The following is a 22485-nucleotide window of genomic DNA, read 5'->3' as shown; positions in this document are numbered from 1 at the left end:
CTCCGGCCGTCCCCGCCAGCCTCCTTGCCTCCGCGTCATTAACATGCCCGGTACCATTAATCTCTAGAACGAGCGGCGTGCACTCGTTGAACTAGATCTCTGCTCCCTCCCTCTCTTTCACTCACTCTCTCTCTATTTCTCTCTCTCTCTCTCTCTCTCTTCCTCTTTACTCGCGATCGCACGCAGTAGTGGGCTTTCCGCGGTAACGCGTTATTAATTATCGTTAATCGCGATAAACTTAATCGAGCCTGGTCGAGTACACTCCAGAGACAGGAGCGACCGAGGGACCGGCGGTTGGCGTGTACGTTCGAGCGAACCAGCGAACGGAAGAGACAAGAGAGAAGTCGCCCGGGTGGACGGGGAGGGAGAGAGTAGCGGAAGAGGAACACGAAGGGTAGCAGAACGCGTGCAACACGCTTGAGAGTCAGGTACAGGTTCTTAATTTTACGGGCCATTAGCCTCGTAATTACACGGGCGAATTAATTGCGTCGTAAGTAAGTTATTCCACCCGAGGGAGAAGGGGTGGAAGGGAGCCACCGACGGAAAGGAAGGAAGGAAGCAAGCAAGGAAGGAAGGAAGGAAAGAAGGAAGGATGAATGGTCAGGAGGAGAAGAGGAGAAAGAGGGCAACAGAGACGAAGGGAGGAGGAGGCAGAGGTTGTTAAGATCAACTGCAGCGGCAGCAGGAACCGGCAGCGACGATCACCGGGCACCGGGAGGCAGCCCTTAGCAGTAGCGCACTCTGGACCAACTTCCGCGACTCATTATGGCTTGCACAACAAATTAACGTGGCGGGCCTCGACCCCTGTGCGCTGGCGTCCTTAACGTGGCGCTTGTTAATGAACTCGACAAAGAGAACGAGAGAAAAAACACGCGATCTCCCTCGATTCGCCACCGTCCGCCCTCTCCCACCATCGCCACTCTCTCTCTCCTCATCCTCTTCCTTCTCGTTCCCTCGACCTGCCCTCTGCCTCTCGTCGCTCTCCGCTCTCTGTCTTGGCCCCGACACCCCACCGAGATGTACTCTGTACACGTCGTTTAAGCGAGTTAACAAGCGGTCTTTTGTTAGAGACCTGGCCTTTTTTACTGCCGCCCGGGTACTATTGCTCCAACAGCTCCGGGAGAGATCTTGTTAGGAGGGGATAAACGATCGGGCCAAGGCGTGTCGGAGGTGTAATTCAGCCCCGACAAATTTTTATTGACCAGCCGGGCGAACGTGGAAATCAATCGATCGCTCTCCCTCTCTTTCTTTCCTCAGCGATCACTCCGGTGGAGAAATGTATCGGTACGATCACCCGGTTGATGGGTGGCGAGAGACGAAAGCCGTGTTTCTGCTACGATATCATTTGCTCGCGAAGCGCAGGATGTTATTTCAGAAGCTCGACGCGTTAAAGGGAAATTCCTCTCGCTCCAAGTCGATCGAAGGACTGAGCGCGGCATTCGAGCGGGGTGCAAAGTGCCACCCCCGAGGATGCAAGTCGCCAAATGTACCTATGCATCGTCGCTTCGTACAGAGACGCCCGAGGCTAAACCGTCTCTCCACCTTTGTGTGTCCAAGTCCTTAATATACAACAGCGTCTAAAAGCTGTACAGAGCGAGTGGCTGTGCTCTTGATCCCCATGCACTCGAGCGCGCTACCTTCTTCGCCTTCCGCTGCTCGTACAACCCAGCTGCATTCCTCTCGGCCGCGATACATAGTCGTTGGTCGAAATTTAAGAGAGCAGGGTCCGCGATCGCCGAGCAAGCTGCTGATGCGAAAGAAATAGACTACAAGAATCCGCGGCGGCGTTAATGCGAACAGGGCCGTATTTACGGCGACGCTCATGGAATCTGGTGTCGTTTAGCGGCGAACAATGCGTTTAGCGCACGTTACACGCGATAATAATGTCCCCGGGGCAACGAAATCTACATTCCGAGGCGACACGAATTATGAGACAGGACGTGTCTTAGGGACTCGCGTAGCTACGCGCCGGTTCGTGCCGATAAATCTTCCGAGTCCTCTCTCTCTCTCTCTCTCTCTTCCTCTCGCGACGGCAAGTTCGTTCGGTGGCGCGGCGGCGGCGGCCGTGTCGGCTCGTTCGCTTGATTAATCGTGTTTAAACTAGTCGCCTCCGCGCCAATTAAGACTGTACAACGTTCCCCCCCGTGCAAGAAGAGCAAGAAAGGCCGGGGGAGAGACACTCCCTCTACTCGTATCTCGAGCCAGAGACCGGAGAAAAACAGCACCGTCCCCGTGCGCCAGAGGCGAAACGGCCAACGACGCTGCCAACCGCGCAGGGGACAACAATAAATTAGTATCGGGACCGATGGCAAGCCACGAACAAGACGCTGCATCTATACACTTAACCGTGCGCGTTTATACAGGGTGCGACAATTTAAAGGATCCAAGGAAGTACTGTCCAAAGCTGGGCTTGAATAGGTTTCGAAAATAACTGTTTCAGACTGTTATATAAAGGTTCTGACTGAAAGAGTTATGAAGAAGCTTTATTCGGAATAACCGTTATAAAGAACCTAAATATCAGACTATATAAGTTACGGTTCCTATATAGCTCTATAACGGTTCTATAACCGTTTTGTAACTTATATAGAACCTAAAAAATAAAAGTTATAGAGTTACATAGGAACCGTAACTTATGCTTATATAGTCTGATATTTAGGTTATTTATAACGGTTATTCCGAATAAAGGTTCTTCATAACTCTTTCAAGAACCGAAATCTTTATAATAACGGTTTCAAGCCCTGGTCCAAAGCTTCGATCAATCTTTCGGGGGATGAATCTGACTTTTAGAGTAAATAGCATCTTAAAGGGTGCAATGTAGACATCTCCGACGACTTCGTGTGAATTTTTTTCAGGCGATGCAGCTTTGTAGATAACAGGAGCTAATGACCTGTTAATTAGTGACATTTCTGGATGAACCGCCATTTAGACATTTTCGACTAAATCTACGCAATAAGAAAACGTCAATCTGCAAAACCTTTTTCAGCAAGTATTCCATCGTTCCAATCTTGATTAAAATATGTCAAAACTCGAGTGAGAAAAGTCAACTATATTCGGCATATTGGATTCACCACTTTCAATTTCGAAAATCTGACTTTAAATTCGGAACAGGCGGCCAAAAAAGCCCACAGATACTGATCTTCGAAAAGTACTGTATAATTCGCTAAATATAAAAAAATCAGCAACGAAATTCAAAATTTCGCCCAGGCAGATCGATAGAGAATTTAATTGCGAAGCATTTAAAAAAGGAATCGTCAAGTTTTCTGAAAAATTACGACCTGTAGGGTGATTTGAACAAAAAATGTCATTATGTACCACTGTGCGCCGCGTCGGGTTGAGCCACCGCTGTTATTTATATTTACCTACTTAAGATTTTTCCTATATTGTGATTTTTGAGCCTGATTATATCATAAAAGAAAATAATTTTATTATCCACATATTTTTTTACGTTTATAAAGTGAAGGTAAATTGGAATAGCTACTGGTATTCCAAATTACTTTCGACGAAATCGATACTTCTTTTCATTCTTCATTTAGACCAAAGTTTTAGTTACTTCTTGTTTTTTATTATCACTGACAGTTTGAAATATAAAAGTTTATTACTTTCCCCATGATATTATGCAGTTTTATTTCTTCCCATCCTCTGCCGTTATTTTCTATTCGTCTTAAACAAACTGGGATTCCAAATATACCGCACTTCCTCTACCTACATGTGGGTGTGAGAAAGAAAAGCGTCCTCCTGGGAAAGGCCCCGCCGGAACAGACGGGACCCTCCTCTTTCACCCCCGTTGGCTCGCAACGGTCCGAGTGAACGATAGCTGCGATATCAGCCGCCGATTAATTATGTCACCAGGTTCGCGATAAACCCTTCCCCCGGTGCCTGCCGCGCGCGAGCGGTCCAATTTCACGAGGGTTAACTGGCGGGCATTCACCATGAAAACACCCGGCAATAAATCGCGTCTTGCGTGCGGCGAGGTAACGCGCGGCTCGGATTTCCTCGCGGGACACGCGGATCGGGTATAATTAGACTGGTTTACGGCGGTCGATCGCCTGAAAGCATTCGGGGTACAAGCCAACCGGGGCAACTGCTGCGTCAAGGTGGATTCTCACTATCATCTAGCCCAGCGACAGACAACCGTCCGCCGAGAGATTCTCCGACGGAAGAGCAAGGGGAAGTGCAAAGGCACACCCACCCTAAGGAAACGTTTCTACGAATACCAAGAAGAGTCCGCGTTTTACCTCTAAACGCCCCGTCCATTCAACCATCGCATCGACAACGTGTGTCGAAAACCGGCCACCGGTCTCGTAGCTAACCGTTCCCGCCGAACCGCATGAGAACCACTGGGCTCTTAGAGTCATTAGCTATGCACAGTAGGTGCGCAAGATAAATATACGGATACACGTGCAGGCGGCCTGTGGCCACGGGTACACGCGACGGTAAGTGTGTGGGTATCTGCGCTCGCGCTCGGTGTAACAGGCCAATGTAAAGTCGGTGCGGCGAGGATGCAATTAATGCTAAGAAGCAGAGGTGGTTTAGCGGTCGAGCGAGCATGATTATCCGGGATACGGAAAACGAGGGAACCGGAGAGACAGAGGCCGAGAGTGAAGGAGAGAGATGGGGAATAGAGAGAAATAGGGAGCGAGAGAGGGAAGTGGGACTTAACCGGAATTAGCGTTACGGAATGGTGATTCCTTACCATCACGTAATGTCGTTGAATCTCGATCTTCTCCGTGGCCAGTTTCTCGCACTCGAGTTTCAACCTGCGAACAGAGGGGGAAAAAATTGGACGGATTAAACGACGCTGCTTAAACACACCCTCCCTTATCGTTCCGCGTGTGCTGGGCGGTGGTATCGTGGGATAAAGTTAGGACAGCGCCAAGCACGAGCAACGGGTTTGCACTGCGAATGTAAAGGTCGCCGCGTTAGCATAACGTTAATATTAATTATCGCTGGTTATGCATACGTAACAGCGCGCGCACGCGATACCATTTGATATCGTATTCCAACTGGCTCGCGATCAAGCTGTTCGTGCCGTACTTTATTTGGCCGAATATACTCGGGAGGGTTGGTATCCGTGTGCTGGCTAGCAGGTAGCTACGTAATAAAGAAAAGCCGCTGTTAAGAACGTCCCTATTGACGTAATGCGCAGTGTATTCCCCGTTGCAAGCTGCTTTAGCCCCTTGTGATCGGCGATTCTTTCTCCTAGCGATCGATGCATTGAAAACTGCCTGCTCGTTTCACACGGGGGAGGCGAAGGGAATACTACGATTGCTCCGATAGGGGCCTCGCAGGGAAATGTACATAATAGTCCAGTGGAATTAGGATCTGTACCTACGGAATCATTCCCAGCGAAGCTACATTTTGGCGCGGGTCTTTATTTCATCGTTTTAAACTATACGTCAAAAGTCCCCAACGATTCGACATCCGCTAAAAATTTTGCAGAGGGTTGAAGGTTAAAAAAAACTGTTTTTCGGGAAAATCTCGTTAGCTATCAGTTTTAGGACAAAAATAGTTATTACGAAATTTGTAACTTAGGAAATTCTCTACAAAAAAGGTTCTATGAGTTTTTTTCGTAGGAGTAACCATTTTCATGTATGACGGCTTACAAAGCTTCACCCCTCAATATTGACACGGGAAGATCCCGAACCCGGAAATTCAAGAAATTATGAAACTTCGTGGATAGGGTAGATGCACCATTTGTGGCCACTCTAAGGTAGAGTACCAGTTTCGGCCACTTCTTAAAAAATATAATATTTTCCCGTGTAAGGGAAAATGTAAGCTTATATTTCTGGCGGTATACTAAACAAAATATTTATGACGTGAAATTCTCCACATAAAAATGATCCGCAAGCAGTTTAAAAATAAGATAATTATGCACATGGCCAAAAACAGTGCAATGGCCACCAACGGTACACCTACCCTATGCAGGGGACGTCCTCCTAAATGCAACGCACTTTCATTTGCTGTCCAACTTCATTCCAAGAAGGTGCAATTAACCCCTGACAATTTCTCGATGTGTGTTATTACTCGCGGACTGTAGGAGATAGAACAAAAGTTACTTCTTTGAATTAAAACTATCGTTTGCTAATTTATAATTCCTACGCTTCTTACAGTTCACGAGTTATAACAGAAAATCGGAAAGTAGCCGGACTTTCAAGGGTCGATTTCACCCGCATTTCTAAACACTGGTGCACAAATGCCAGCGCGAGAATGCGTCCGCAGGTTTCCCCCCGTATTTCTCCCAGCCGCGATGCATCCGGCGCGTCATCGACCCAGACCCGTGCCGTCTACGTCTGCAAACTTGAAAGAGGCATCGCGGAGAAAGAAGTGCAGGCAAGAGGCAAAGGAAATAGCTAGAAGCTTCCGGTAGGCAAGTTCCACGTAGGAACAATGAGAGCTTCGATCCCCGCGGTGCGCTGAAAAATGCAGCGACGGCAGGCCGGCCAGCCGCGGCTAGAGGCTTCCTTGATTCCGTATTCGCGGTGGCTACGGTTGCACGGGTGTCATTACGCGCCTGCCAATAGCCGCGGTCGTCGTAAATCACTTATGGCTTTTGCGGATCGCGTGCAAGCCGAGGGAAGCAGCTGCGCGAGTTCCCAGGCTCTTTCGTTTCGCGCGCGACGTGTACCTGTCGGCTACGTATGCACCGTGTCCCGGACAAAAGGAGAAAACCGTCGGTAGAAGCGACGACGAGCAGGTGCCGTGGCGTGTTCAATCGGCTACGGGAGACTCCGGCCTCTTAGCTTCTTGTACGGCCGATCGCAGGAGCTTATTCGAAGCGGGAGGCCTTTCTCGGATTAGCCGCGCGCGCACCGCGTCCCGACGCACTTAACATGTGCATTCCTACGTGCCACGCGGGACTACGGAAGCGCGGAGAAGACGGAGGGTCTACCAGCTCGATTCGAGACAATCCTCGAGTTTACTTACGCGTGGCACTGGTTCTGCAGGAAGTTGAACTCCTCCCTGATCCTGTCGCAGGACTCCCCGACTGAGAACTTGATTTGCTGTCCGGGTTGCGGTGGACCCTGGAACAAAGTTACAATACCGGCATCAGTCGCGGCGGGACCGTATCGACGGGAATGAGTTTCGATTGGTACGTGTCCAACGTCGGCTGTTTTTCAGCCACCGCGAACGTCGATGCGAGTAGCCAAGAACAGAGGGAGATACCTAGGAGAACGCGGGAGCGAGCGACGGTAACACGCTGCAGTGCCTTGGTCGTGTAATTAATTTCGCACAGCTGTTCCACCGTGAATAAGCCCGCGAATGGATGCAGGAAGTAATGCGTTAGCCGATCGTCGCGGGGGTTGGAGAAGAAAGGAGGCGAGGAGAAACCAGACAGGCGTAGCGAGGAGGCGTTCGCGCGGCGAGACGCGAGCGGACGGTAAACAGTGAAAGACATCTAAACGCCATCGGCAATCGTGCACGCGCGGATGGCCGCGGAATGTAACAGAACGCGATAACAAGATTGCTGCTGGCAGGTGAATCTCCCCTGGCCTCCGGAGACTCGGATTCCAAACGGTTCCGCTTCTGGGGAGTGAGGGGGAAATTCCGCTCTTTCGAAAACCACCGTGGGGCGCGCGCACCGGGTGTCCTGAGAGGAATCGTAAACGCGTTGCCGGGGATTTCAGTGCTGATTCAATGATTCCGGGGCGCGAAAGACACTCGCGTCGACATAGATTTCAGTTTCGCTGTTACCGCGCGTCACCGTGGACGTTCGGTATGGTACGATTCGGTTTAAACATGGGAGGAATACAGAATTACAGAGTCGTTACAGCATCGCTGGATATTCAAAATAGATCGCAGACACACGCTCGGCTGCGCCGCGCCGGAGTGACCTTTCAATTGATCGATTGAATTGGTTTTTACGCTGCGGACGACATAGTGTGTACTGATTGTTCCTTCGTTGCGACGCGAGGTATAAGCGGCGATTTAAATGGATGGTCTTTGGATAGACGATGCATCGGTTCTCGGATGCTTTTTGAACAGGGCCGGCGGAACTCATTGTGCAAGTTATGCGCCGCGTAAGGGCGCCAGCCGAAGGGGATAAAAAACTATATCGCACACTTAATAATAAAGGAATCCAACTCCCACGTATGCAAAATATAAATGTACTTTTTTTATTGTACCTTGTAAGGACAAAAGATATTCAATAGAAAACAGGTGCAGAAATTTGGGGGCGCCAAAAATTTTCTTGCTACTGGCTCCCTAGGTTCGTTTTTGTCGTTGCTAAATAGGCATGTTACTCACTTTTGAGCAGACAATTAGTGTATAGTTTATAGTATTTACTCAGTTACGTGTTACCTCTAGAATCTTAACTGATTAGACTTTGTCATTCCTACTGATTATGTATAGTTTGTATGCTATGGGTATTCCCGTTTATTAATAAATAATAATAATAATAATAATAAGGGCGCCAACCATCCTCGCGCCGGCCCTGTTCTTGAAACAACTTACAAGGGAACATCTCGAACCTGGAAATTCAAAAACTTTTTCTAGCTTCAGGACAAAATAGAACCATAATTTCTGATTAAACTGTAAATTACTGAATTTCTTAGAAACACTTCTTCAAAATAAATTCTTAATATACAGTAATCTGTAAGCTTAATATCCACTTATTTCAATTCCTGTAAAATCGTTGCGAGCATCAATTCCAGCACCGTTTTAGAACCGAAAAAATAACGCTTCTCGAACCGTTATAACCGATATAACATCGGTTCTGTAGAACCGTAACCGAAATCGATATAGTCAGAAATTTCGGTTCCTTATAACAGTTATTCCGAATATCGGTTCTCGATAACTGTTTCAGCCAGAACCGACAAATATAACAGTTCGAAACAGTTATTTTCGGAACCGTTTCAATCCCAGCTCTAAACTATACTACTTACGCGTGAATTGAGCACTAAGTTCTTCGGAAACGGATTCCCCGTAATCTGACTAACAAAACCATCCACCAAATCGATCTATCGAAATGGAAAAGCAATCGTTCCAAAATACCTACTCCACGGTTTCGATAACAACTAAACGTTACAGGGAATCAATCACTATCAATCTACTCGTTTAAAATCGTTAAAAAAAGCCTCCTCCATCGTCACATTGTAACCACTTACAAGAATCAATCACTGATCCACCTTCTATCGAACATCGCATGGTGAGTCTATATCGAGCGCGATATCCCACTAATTAACCCAAGTTACCTAACCCCCTCGTCCTTTTTTGCCCGAGCAGGTCGAAGAAATGTACAACCTTCCGCCCCCCACCCCGCGGCAAGAGAATCATCACTCTAGCCACAGAGTGGTCCTCCACTAAACCTCCTCAATTTTAGAACACGCTAACGATACCTCTGCGTTCTATACCAGACCTAATCCAGTGCAGCACTCTCGTTCGTTACATCAGCCCAGCGTGCGCGCACGATTACACGCGGTGTACGGTCCGGCAGGGGCCAGCCGGGTCTATAGTCAACACGATATCTCGACTGACTGCAACGGCTCGCAGAGAGAGAGCAAGTGTTAATTACATGTTTGCGGTGTCCGCGAGGATTACACGCTACAACCGAAACTATGAACTTGCGAGAGAGCCGTGCTGCGCGCGGGCACACGTACAGGCGGCTGGTTAGCGTGCACGTACGCAGAGCCGCGCGTGGGTGTGGATCGGTAGAGAGGGCGGTGTTCTCTCTGTTAACTACGTTCGCAGCCCTGCCTACGCGATCGTCGTCCCTTCGGCCGACCTGTAGATCGTGTCGGATATGCTTCCCTACAACCAGAGTCACGTTAACCGACAAGAGTGCTATCCTCTGTTCAACTCGTGGAAATCGATCGGCACCTCGGCGACGGCAAGGAGACGGTTGTAGGAGGCGGTTGCGGGTGTAATAGAGCTGGTCTCCGAGGGGTTGCCGATCTTTCGGAGTGCGTGTGGGGTAATTGTGGGACAGTTGCCGCACCATGCGCAAAATCCTCACCGTGTCTAAATTTTGCAATGGAAATTTGCTCCAAGGATACATGCTATTAGTTGAACATCTTGTCCTACTAATAGCGTTAAAGGAAATGAAAATTTTAATTTTTGTCACCCTTAAAAAATTGAAACTAAAAACAACCATTTTTTGGGAGACGCGGCACGTGCGTGGTGCCGCATTTTGAAAAACGTTTAACTTTGTATTTAAGCTTGTTAATTTTAACTTTTTATTTAATAAAAAATTGTAAAAGCAAAGTAAAAATGAAACGTCTTTTTAATTTGTACAGTTATAAAATACAATAAAATTGGAGAAATAAATAGGTGCAGATATTATTTCTGATTTTCTAAATTCAATTGTCTTTTCTTCTTCCTTCCACATTCATTACACGTAGAATAAAAATAAAATGTGAAAACAGAGTAAAAAGCCCACGAATATGTTTGGATTATCAGATTTGTCATTAGAAAATAAATAATTCGCCTTGAGATATCACGAGATCTATTTTGAGACACTCTTTCGTATTTTTAACATTAAAAGCATGATTTAGTCGACTTGCAAGAGAAGATCCCGAACCCTGAAATTCAGAAATTTCTGAAACTTTGTGAATATGTAGGGAATTTCCTCTTGATTACAATGCAATTTTTGTTTGTTGCCCAAATTCACTCTAAGGGGGTATAATTGACCCCTGAATATCCGATTACCTTCCGATTTTGTATTATACCTCGTGAACTGTGAAATAATTTTGTTACCAAATGATACTAATTAAAAGAAGTAACTTTTGTCTTGAAACGTTTTTTCTATCTCCTACAGTTCGCGAGTTACAACACAATTCGGAAAATAGCGTAGGTAGGTATAAGTTTGCGGTGGCGTAGGTAATATTTTATTAACTCAGGCGTTGCTTTAAATTTTGAGAAATCCTCGGCTGGTCATGTCACTCCGGAAGTTATATTCGCATCTTATATTTTCCACTATGTAGTCGGACATTTCATAGAGAAATACTAAGTCGAAAGGAAGACGCAAAGTTTGATTTATGGTCCCCTCGCGCCAGCCCAAGGCCTGCGCGTTTACGCGCAGCTTCTGAAGATCCGTCGTCTATCCCCGAGTGCCGTGCATCTCGGGATTCCTCGAGCCTTTTTATAGATCACCCCGTACAGTGACCAGGTGAGCTTCGAAGCCCGGATTCTTTCGCAAAGTAAACACGATGGAACTATGTATCTGAAACACAGCTGCCAACAGCCCACTCGCCGGCTTCTAACAACCGCTTTAATCTTTCATTTTCCCGCGCGATGCGCAACCGGACATAAATCAGATCACTCGAAGCAGATACCCTCTTCATCTCCAGAAAAGCCAGCGCGCGTTTAATCGCCGTCAATTACTCCGCGCGGCTTGACAACGAGCCATAAATCTCGCCTGCTCCTTACGGTCGATCGGCCGTGGCCGGGGCTCGATAATTCGCGAAACTCGGTTGATTGCTTCGCTGGCGGGGGAAGAAAAAGGCAAGAAAACGCTGGCTGATTAATCAGCGTCCGCGTCTCGGTGCCGCCAGAAGTCCTTCCCGGCCAAGTGTATGTATTCCCCCCGGGGAGGAGCAACGGGGTTGGGTGGTAGCGGGCATCATCGTGGAACAAGGAGGAAGAAGGCTAGCAACCGAGAGTTATCTCGGGTTAAGCTAGAAGTGCACCGGGTACCTCCTGACCTCGATCACAATCGAGCCGTTGTAATCGAATGAACCCACGAGAGAGGCGGAGGAGGAGATAGGGAGAGGACTGGCTCGGTCTCCCCTTTCCTCCATCGGTTCAGCTGTCGGCGAACTAAATCGATCGCGGAATCCATCCCCCCAAGTCTCTTCCTCTAGCAAAAGACTCTCTTTGCGGTTCCGACCTCTCTCCACGCTTTCCCGTCTGCTCCTTTATCCTCGCGAAAAGAGGGCGGGGGTCTTCGGGATCGTCTGCTTCCAATAAAATATCGAATCCCGGCGCGAAATCAAGGCTCCCGGGGTTAGATACGGGAACGGCGATAACCGACGGATTTACAACCTATATGCGCACCGAGATGCCCTTTTTCTGTCGGATTACAGTCGTCTAACACGCCCGGGGCGACAGCGAAAGTTATTACATCCATCGATTCCCCGCAGCCGGCAACGCGATATTAAATAACTTCCCCCGGTATATCATATTTTCCCGTAATCTTCGAGTCCTCGATCCGTCCAACCGATCCCGTGGAGTAGTCCCAGTGAATTCCAATTACAACGAGGAGGCTAGCCGCCGACCTATCTCGCGTAACAGTAACAACCCAGCCGCCGGCGAATTTATTCAACGTAAATAAACCGCGTTCCGCCGATTCGAATTTGCGGCGTCGAAGGTTGGCGGTGCGCGCCGCGGTTCGGGCGCGGAGGCCGCGCTAGATCGTGGAATTTCTAATTCCGACGATCGGCGCGAAGGGAGCCGGAGGGACGCCGACCATCCCCGAAGGCGAAATCGGCGGCGCAGGCGAGGAGTGGGCGTGTGCTCGCGGCGCGTAACGCGAGCGGCACTTTGCGGCTGTTAGAGCGTTTCGGCTAATGCGCTAAAATGCACTTCGTTACGCCGTGCACCGCAATGCAAACCGGCCGCGGTGCACTGTGCACGGTGCATTCACTCTGCCCGCGCCCGCTGCGGTGGAAATAGCGTATAGTTATCAGCACCGGGCAGGGGGATGGATTTTCGCGCAATCCGGTGCACAAATTTGTCGCCGGCAATCAGATCGCGCGATAACTTTACAAACATGCCGCGACGAAGGGAGAGCGTACGCAAAGCTCGAGTTAAAGGAATCGTCGTCGTAAATATTATAATGCCGGCTTTGTCGCGCCATAAAGAGTAGCTCAGACGATAGAGGAAACACTGTTGCAGAGAAGAAATGAGACATGCCTACATTGAAATTAAAAGTGACGTTTCTGAGCGAATTAAATTAATATTTTTCAACGACACAACGGTGCGTCGCACAGTGGTTTGAATAGAGGAAAAAAATCAGTTTTTGAATGTTAAGTACACTGAATTTTTTCAATAAAATTGTATAGTAGGATAGTTGAAGCGCCAGAACCAACAAGAATTTTCTGTAAATACCATCAATGTGTAAGGAAATTATAATATGAAATTTGGGGAACAGAACACCTACAATTTTAAGTTGCAAACGCTCAAAAAAATCCTCAAAAATATTATTGTCTCAATAAAAATTCATAAATTACGAGAAAAGTTCACGCGCAAAAGTTGTGAAATCGACTTTTACTAATTCCACTTCGGTACAAGAGCTTTTCCTAAAAATAATGTTTCCCCGAAAGTCGTTTTCGCCAAAGCCTTTCGTCCCGACGTAAATTCACGAAAAGGAATTGAAAAAGTTCACGTGCGAAGATTCTGAAATGAACGTTGCTAATTCCTATTGTACTCGTTCGAAATGCAGGGTAGTAGAACTAGGAAATAATAGCTTGAATTCCAGCGATTAAGTGTGATGAAAAGCTCTTATAGCGAAGTGGAATTTAACTACCCGCAGTAAATCGGCGGTTTGGGATCGTAAAATTAATGGGTCAAATTAAACAGTAAATGATTCCTTTAATCAGAATCAGAATAATCTTTTGTTTTATCAATTTCGAATTACCTTAGTTTTAAAATTATACATATTAATAGCATTGAATAATTTGCGGTAAAAAATCCGTAGATTTCAGTTTACAATCCGTAGATAAAATAAAAAATCCGTAGGGTTGGTGACCCAGACCTCTAAGTACAGTGGTCCCCGGATTATTGACACGCTTTTTCCCCGGATCATCGGGAAAGACCTACCCACCCCACAGTTTTGCTTCCTCGGTGCGAGCGAGGGCCTTCAGTCCCGGGTAGACCACCCGTTGACTGTCGAGAGCAATAAAACCTTTGGGTCAGGTAAAATACCCAGTAGAGAAAAATAAAATGTTCATGTTTTTGATAAATGTTCATAAAAGTATTGCTAATGGATTTTTTAGGATTTCCCAATGAAAATGAGTTCCAATATGAAGATATTCGGTCCATTTTTTGCAAACGTCACTGCGTTGACTAAATGTCGCAATTCACACACTGGAAAGTGTCTCCTTTTTAAAATTATTACACACTATGCAATAATGCAGAAGAGAATTTAAATGGAGAATATCGACGACTTCACCAAATTGTAAAGTGTTTGCTGAAGACTGCTTAAATGCAGCCTCATTTTCGTCGACATAAACTCACCAATCCATCGGTAATACTCCCAGCAAAGTGTAATCAGTAATATGAAAATTTTCATATCCAATACTGAATCTCAAGTCGCCGTCGACCGAGGGTCTCCCGCTGGTGCGGTATTTCACGCACTCTCGGTTTACGACGTTTAGTCTCCTTGTCAGACGGTTCGAGCGAGGGTCCTGACGAGGGTCAGTTTATTAGGCGCAAACTACTTCCCCTGCCCCGGTTTATGGAGAATTCCCCGGTCCCAAATCTCTCTCGATAATCCGGGGACCACTGTACCGATCGCGCTTTCTCTTTTCCAAGACCCTCCTCGACGACAGCTGAATGGCCGTTCGGGAACACAGTCGAGAGACAGTCCAAGGTCTCATGTTGCTTTCATGTTTAAAGAACGTCAGTGAAGAATCTGCCAATCGAATAAAAATTATCCTGCGCGAATCGGCGCATTAGCTATGGTCAAGGTCCTTCGTTTCCGGGGTAGACAAAATTTTAATCGCCCGACTTTTTATCAGAAAGATTGCCCGGTTGCTCGATGCGTTTATCGCGACTTTTATTTCGGTCCTTGGAAGTGAGCTCGGCGAAAAGTGGCGTGTCCCATTGAGAAACGGTACACGCCAGATCCAGAGTCTCGCGCGCCTCTACTTTTATCGGGGCCAGGGAATATTCCCCAGCTCGGCTATCTTCCCCGCGGCGCGCGGCATAAATCTGATTTAACATCCTCGGACTTTCATCTCTCGGCGGCGGGCGCAAAAGACGGCCCCGAGGAAAACGTTTCGCCGCGCGACGAAAGCTTCCGCGCGAGCGTGCCGCGGAAAATTTAAGGATACTTTCACGCCGTATACACATCCTCCGCGTGCACGGCCGAACGAAATAAATTTCATGCTCGCCGGGAATAAGGCGGCGGGTCGTATTTTTCCCCCGTGCACTCAGCCTGTCGCGGGGACGAAACTTATCGCACCGGATGAAACGTGATAAACGTATGAATAATAACGAACCCCGCGGGCCATCCGTTCCCGCGCATCTCGGGCGTATTGAAAACCCTGACGCTATCGAGCCGTTAAGATCACTCTCCTTGACGTAATTCCGTTCCGCGAAGGAAGTCCGTGCGAGTGCGGAATTGCAACCTCGCGATAACAAATTCTGGTTTCAATGCCGAGCTACTGTTTCAGTCTCGCGAGAAAAACGTGAATCCTTCGCGGAGTGCAGAGTGAAATAAAAGTAGAATCGAGCTAGGGATTGATAGATGCGTGAAAGAAGCGAATAGTGAAGATGAGAACATTTTATTAATGGACGTTAAGGTGCATTTCTATTTTTTATTATTACCGAACACTTTACCAGCGGCCATGGCCGTGATGGAAACACCGGTTCCCGTAAGATCACCGAAGTTAAACATCACGGGGCGGCGTACTGGGGAAAGATGGGTGACCATCATCACCTGTCTCCCGGTGCGTCGCTGCTGCTGGGACCCGAAGGAGAGAGGAGGGAAAAAGGAAAAATTGACTATCGTTCGTTGGGCAATATAAGCGACATGCTTGAAACGCCATCCTGTGTGTTAGAAACACACAGGAAAACAAAAATATACAATACAATACAATATACCGAACACTTTGCAGCTTGGCTCTACGACGTCTACTCGTATTTATATAAATTTCTCTTCCACGCTGTGCTTGTAATAGCTCTGTGATAAATACTTCAGCACATATCGACGCGTAGATATCAGTCTACGACAGATATATACCTTCGCAACGGCGAAATTACTGCATAAAAATGTGAGCACACAGCAGTGTATGGGCTGACACTGTTCTACCAACAGGCTGCGTAAACAGTTTGTTTGAAACAGCTGGTTGGAACTCAACACACGTGCTCGAGACAACACTGTCTTACAGTGGAGGATGAAGAAACGCTCGCCTATCTGCGAATCAATCCTGACTGATGAATGAAAAAGAAACGCAACTTCTGCGAAACACAGGTGCCCGAATGAGGCAAGTCCTCTGCGGATTATTATCTAATTCCTCAATCACTCCCGTAGTCCCACAGAATTCTAAAGCGTTCCAAGCGAATGTCAGCCGAATCACGTTAACACTCTTTGTAACGCGTCAAAAGCATTGTCCAAGACCGCGAGAGTATTAAGATTTTTCGAACCCCTGCACCGCTCGAAGTATTAGAACGAAAAAGCCCTGTACATCTAGCCGTCTACGTTTTTAATCCTACCCTCGGCGCACTCGAAAATTGTGTACCCGTCCATCCAGCGCGAGACCGCAGAGTGCCGCGTCATTCTATGGCCCCGATCACAAAAGAATCCAATTTCACTGTCTGCCGCCGGTGCAAAAACGATCGAGCTTCCGCGGCGCGGCTGAAAGTGTGCGGTCACCACGTGATCCCCGGTGGAATCTCCAGTATTCCCTGCCTCGTCTGGACCCCCGGTATCATTAAAATCGCTTGACTTTACGGCAGGGTAGGGCAGGGGAGGCAAAGTACACGTCGGTGTCGTCCTCTCGGCGCGAGGGTCTGCGGTCAGAGGTTACGCCGACACGGAGGACTGGTAGTTGCTAAATTCTCGAGATGGTGCGCACCTGAGAGACCGAGAGGGAAACGTTCGCCGCGAGCCGGTGGCAAAAGGTCGACGGTGACGAGGGAAAGAGAGACCTGCCGGCCGGCAAAAGGGCGGGAGAGGGAGAGAGGAGACCGCTGAAATTGCGGGGAGAAAGAGGGGGCAAAGGTGGCCACGGACGAGGGAAGTTGCGGTTTTCGTGGTCGCCGCGGTTGCGGCTTAGGCAAATTGAGATAGTTCGCAAACCGCCGACCAGCTGACCTAACCGTCACGCCAGGATGCTGCTGGCTGCTGCGAGCGGAGCGCGGCTGCTCCTGGGAGAGAATTTCGCAGTTGAAGAGGAAGCGGTGAACGCGAGGAGCTCGTTTCGACGCGCCAGGGCCCTGCGGTCGGGGCAAAAACCATCGTCCCCGGCGTGTTCTCGCGTGGAATCGCACGATGATTCGCGAAAATGTTTCCCCGAAACGAATCCCCGACGACGATAAAAAAAAAAACACCCCCATGCAGAGTGAGTCGAGGAATTTCACGACACTGTTGCGAGCCGCTCGCGAGAAATCACGATCGCAGTAATTACGCAGGGCCCGGTTCTTTTTATCAGGCGACTCGAGGTCCAATCGTACGTGTAAGGCGACTGTTCTTTTTTTATTTTTTTTTTTTTTTGTTAAACGATTTGCGGAGATGGGAAAGGTGGAGGCTTACTAATGGAATCGAAGGGGAAAGGTCGTTATACCCAGCCGTTTGAAGAAAGTATAATAGTAGAAGAGGCGCAGGACTTAAATCGATTTGAAGAATTGAATCTCCAAGCCGATCGCCCGTACCATCTCTTGGGACCTCTCGGGAAGAGTTGGGTTTAATGGGACTGGGATTTGCTAATTTCGCTCCAATTGGTGGCACGAAATAAGAGTCTAGTAAGATTTCCAGGAACTTCGAAGGAGGTTCCTTCTATTCGCGTACCTACGGGACAAGAGCTTTTTATCGAAGAAGTTAAACTTCCCGAGATGGTGATGAAGAAATTGACGGTATCGAAAGAAAGCTGACGATTTCCTCGAATACGAGTGCAATCGACATTGGTATCTAAAGCGATTGGAAAAGCACGTTGGACCAAAGAGCTAAACGTTTTTATAAATAGATATCGGAAATCACAAACCTTAACTCGAAATTAAATATAAAATTATCGTTATCGGCGGGCCGCGATCAACAATCATCGGGCGAGTATTAAATTCACAAAGTCATCGAAAATATCGCGCCGATAACGCGGCTAGAAAAGATCGTAACCGGAAAGCATTTTATCGCGGCGATACCGCGATAGGGCTTGTTCTGCAGATACCGAAAATCAATCTTGATCGTCTATCGCTTATCTCGAGCACGTCCTTTCGACGGCCGTGTCGATAGAGGGGACACAATTCTCTAATCTCACTTAGAAGCACAACGTAACAGAAAATTCTCAAGCTTCGACTTATGAAATCCTTCTGAACGAGGAAACAAGATTGCGCTAATAAACCTGAATGAAGCTGAAAACATCCAGAATGCAATCGAATTTTTTCAAATCGGATTAATCTACTCGACCTCTTATAATCAAGCGTTATGTAATTTTGTAACCAAATGGCAAATATTTAATCACTGTGCGGAGGTGGGTGGTCGCTAATGACTTCATTGTAGATGCGACCACTTTAACCCTTAACTGGTATACTGTTTTTGGCAAACATGAGTGGTATATTGGGGTCGTGGCAGACCCCAAATAAAAAAGGACACAGAAATTTGCAAAGTCGACATTAGATCAACCTCTATGAATACCTATTTTGTTCGTAGGTAATGTATAAAATAATAGATACGTAGAAAGTTAAACTATTATGATCAAATTAATTAGAAATTCAGTTTACAAACTTAGACAACCAAATATTTTGCAGCGAACCCTGCGTGCTTGGGGTCATGACCGACCCCAGGATACCAGTTAAGGGTTAAAATAAAACCCTAGTCCCAAAAAGAACAAAAAAAGATTGCGCTAACACCCGAACAATTACATCCAATCTGTAATCTCCATAGTAACACAAATCCCTGGCCCATCCAGCTTTCCAAGGCCTCGGCACCCTACCCAATCCACTTCTCAAAAGCTGAAAACCCTGAACAGGGTTCTATGCATCGTATCAGGAAGAAATCAGGTCACCGCATCGCCCAAAGGGCCCAGTCGCCAGCGCCAAGCACCCACGCAGCTCATTCCGAATCCCGCAGTATCCAATACAGAGAGAGAGAGAGAGAAGGGGGTGCGCAATTACAAAGGGGGCCGGCGATATCGCGGCGTGGATCAAAACGGGCTGAGCGCCACTGGCGGTGGGTAAACAGTACTGCATTGTATTTGTGTGCTTAGCCCGGCAAATATTAGCCACCATATCGCTTATGGTGCTTGTTGAGCGAGGGTGATGGTCGATAGTTCCTCTGTGGTGGGAGTGGTGAAGAGGCTTCGTTCATGAACGAGCGCGCGAGCGCGCGCACACCCGCTCGGCTACGTGCAGGCTAAGCCCTGTGCAACGCACACACGCGCGTATAAGCACAGATGGCCACGCAACACGCATGTCGTCGAGGGTGATGGTGCGCGGTGTGTGATTCGTGGCTGAGTGTGTTTGTCCATCCGTCCATATAGGGCTGTTTGTCCTTGCTCTCCTTGTTTGAAGAACGTCGGGATCCCGGTCTGTGCAAACTCCTCATTATTGCGAACAATGTACACACGAGGTATAGCGAGCTCGCGCGCGCGCGTGCACGCGGGTGGGCCTGCGCACGCGAGCGCTCTCGCAGGCTGGAGTTCGCGCGTGTGAACGTTACACGTGTACACGGTGTGAACGGTCGTGTGTGCATATCAGCGAGGCGCGATCCAATTTTTATTTTTTCGCGATAGGTGGAAAAGCGTGGGTTGGTTTAATTATTTCGTAGCGACAGTCAGCATTGATCAGATTCGTAAGCTACGAAACGGGGACGCGCAGTTTTCGGTAGATTATAAGATAGCAATGGGTACGTCAGCAGCACACGTTAGATCCTAAATCAACCACGGAGTTCTCAGATCCCCGGGGACTTCTCACTCGTCCACGAACCGGTACCAGGCCCAACGCAGCTTAAGGGAAGGTTCCGGTTTAGAGCTCCAAAAAATTAGTGATCTTTAGGAATTAATTAAAGGAAAACTACTGTATATAATTTAATGGGACTTTTTGCATTGTATTAAGGATGTCTTTAGTTAGAGAAATATATTTTTTGTTTTATAATTAATCAATACAGACGGCACTGGGGAGTCGTTAAAGTCAAGGCGTCAAAAAATTTATCAAAATCGGTGGGACCTGTATCCCCAAAAGTGGGATATTATCCGATTCGACTGAAACTTTTTTTATTTTGAAGAATATACTTCTGGCTAGGGGGGAACGAGAAGAAAATGGAAAAATGACATTTTTTAAGAAAATAACGACACTGGAAGTTTGAAATCACTTTTCCCCTATATTTTTCTAGATATTCAAGTATTTCAAGTTTCATATATTTTTGTCTAATAAGGTGAATGTCCCAATTTCTGTTCATTTCGTATTTTTCTTATTATTACATGCGTTACGTTTGTACTACAGTTGCACCAAAAATAATTCTAAATTATTTAAACATACACCGCTAATTTTCATGAGCAGAAATACGGACATTTAAAGCATTATATATTTAATTACAAATTACTAACAGTTAAACATCTTGAAATATCTACCTCAAATACTTTTTCACTTGGTTGATTTATTATTAAAGAATTAATCAATTACCCTGCAAATTCTCATCACAAACAAATTTTTCACACCTTCTTTACGACGAGTTACCTCTTAAATCAGCAGAAATTGGGACATTCACCTTATTGTACGTCCGATGCATCCTTAACTCCGATAATCTGACGGGAGTCAGCGTTTCCTAAGCGGTCCCAGCCGTAGGCCAGGATATCTGTATTACGAATCGTTACGGCGTACGAGCACAACGATGGAATACCTATATTATTTGCCACGCGCATTTATCGTGGTTACGCTGATACAAAATTCTTCGGGGCACACGTATGCGTTTCTGTTCGCACGAGCAGAACACGAGGGGCGACCGCTTCCTCCGCCGAGGACGACTTAAACCCCGCTTTAGAAACTCGAGCACGTTCGGGCTGGGGGGCCCCGCCGAAAACCCCGCCGAGTTTTCTGCCAGGGTTAATGCTAGGCACGATTTTAATTTGTAATCAGGACCCGCTGGGAGAAAATAAGCAATCGATACGCGCGTCGGGGGGGGGGCCCGGGCGACCGTCGAAAGGCCTCTCACGAAACCGAGTCGGCCACTTTCCGTCTGGCGACCGCGAGAGGCCGTCTACGAGGAGAGAGCCACGAGGCTCGAACACCAAGGAATTTTAATGACGACGAGGGTCTACAAGTACCATTTCCCGAATTCGGCCATTAACGAGGAAATTGACGGCAGTTTTAGGGCGGTCCGTCCCAAATTGCCCGGAGCCCTTCAATTTCGTAGTCGATCCCTGTCCCCTCGCAATAATCCACACCAGGCCAGCATAGGAAATTCGACACGCTGGGGGGAAGGGTGCTATTCACGAGCCAGACACTGTTGTTCTCACCTACCCGACCGACCCCCGTGCTTAAAACTTCCAGTTTCTTCGTTAATTATACAACTGGGGCGAACAACCTCGGTACCCCCTGCTCGAAGGTGCGCGACAAACGAGACCAGTCTTTCCTTCTATTTATACAGGGTGCCTCTATTTCGCCCGACGGGTTAAACGCTGGGAGCGCATTCTACTTCTCATGGTGCTAAGCAAGCCCCGCTTAGCACAGCTCTGCGAATGGTTCATTTTCGAGTTAAGGTCCACGGAACAACGTTGCGCAAGAACAACGGCATCGCGCGGAAGGAGAGCGGAAGAGACGTTCCTTTGACGCGAAACGATTTTAATTTATAGCAGAGAAAGGCGAATACTCGTAGAGCTCTTTTTTCGTTATTGTTGGTACAAGTAATCGCGAGCAACGAGCCGTTAAGAGTTTTCCCGTGGATCCTGAAGCGGAACGCTCGTAACAGGGAATTTTTCGCGTACCGAGCGCTGACGGGGCGAAAACACGGGGCCGGGTAAGCTTCTTGAAAATGATGTCGCAGTCTACGCGTTTTCCACTTTGCAGCGTTGTATAATACGATTACTTAAGTTTCCTTTGAACCTCGAAAAGCAATTATGGCGCTCGTTGCTCAACGAATGCTGGTAAATACGCGAATTGGAGGAAACGATGCGACGACACGATAAGCGGTCGTTTCCTCGAATTAGTTGCAGTTAACATTTCCGAGGAGTTAATACGCGCTCGATCGTGGAAACGGATCTGAAAAGCTAATACAAACCGCGTCGCCGTAATCTGGCAACTGTTTCTTCGCGCAGAGGCTTCGTTCGCGAATTAATGCACGCCTTAAAGACCTTGCTTATGCACGCAAATGAGTTACGTAAGAGCCAGTAATTTCCATGAAAATAGAAAGCGCGTGGTGCACCTGCACGGCGAGGATTAACAATTATCTGAAACTTCGTGCGGATGCTGTTGCTTTATTTAATTCGAATACGAACCCCTCGACCAGCTACTCGAGCACCAACGTCTCAAGATTACGAGCGTATCGCGCTGAAGATTGCAAGTGGGGCGTAATATCGTAGGTAGGTACACAAAAGGGTCAATATTCAAAATCGATATCACGCGAGATAGCATCGCTTTAAAAAAAAAAAGTCATCACTGCCACACGGAACATGAACG

At 47.5% G+C, this 22485-nt stretch overlaps 1 protein-coding gene across 5 annotated transcripts in view; it reads right to left on the bottom strand.

The window, feature by feature from the left end:
- LOC143366584 (transducin-like enhancer protein 4) overlaps positions 1-22485 on the bottom strand; it is a 65841-nt gene that overhangs the window by 28652 nt on the left and 14704 nt on the right. For all 5 annotated transcript variants that reach the window (XM_076807714.1, XM_076807716.1, XM_076807715.1 and 2 more), the window contains exons 2-3: positions 6925-7022; positions 4694-4757 (exon numbers count right to left, since the gene is read on the bottom strand). In XM_076807714.1, coding sequence (XP_076663829.1) covers positions 4694-4757; positions 6925-7022 — 162 coding nt within the window. The remainder of the gene's footprint in view (positions 1-4693; positions 4758-6924; positions 7023-22485) is intronic.

The sequence above is a fragment of the Andrena cerasifolii genome, chromosome 3, assembly GCF_050908995.1.
Source record: "Andrena cerasifolii isolate SP2316 chromosome 3, iyAndCera1_principal, whole genome shotgun sequence".
NCBI classification, from domain to species: Eukaryota; Metazoa; Arthropoda; class Insecta; order Hymenoptera; family Andrenidae; genus Andrena; species Andrena cerasifolii.
The sequence above is the reverse complement of the archived record's forward strand: the minus strand, read 5'-3'. Positions and strand labels throughout refer to the sequence as shown.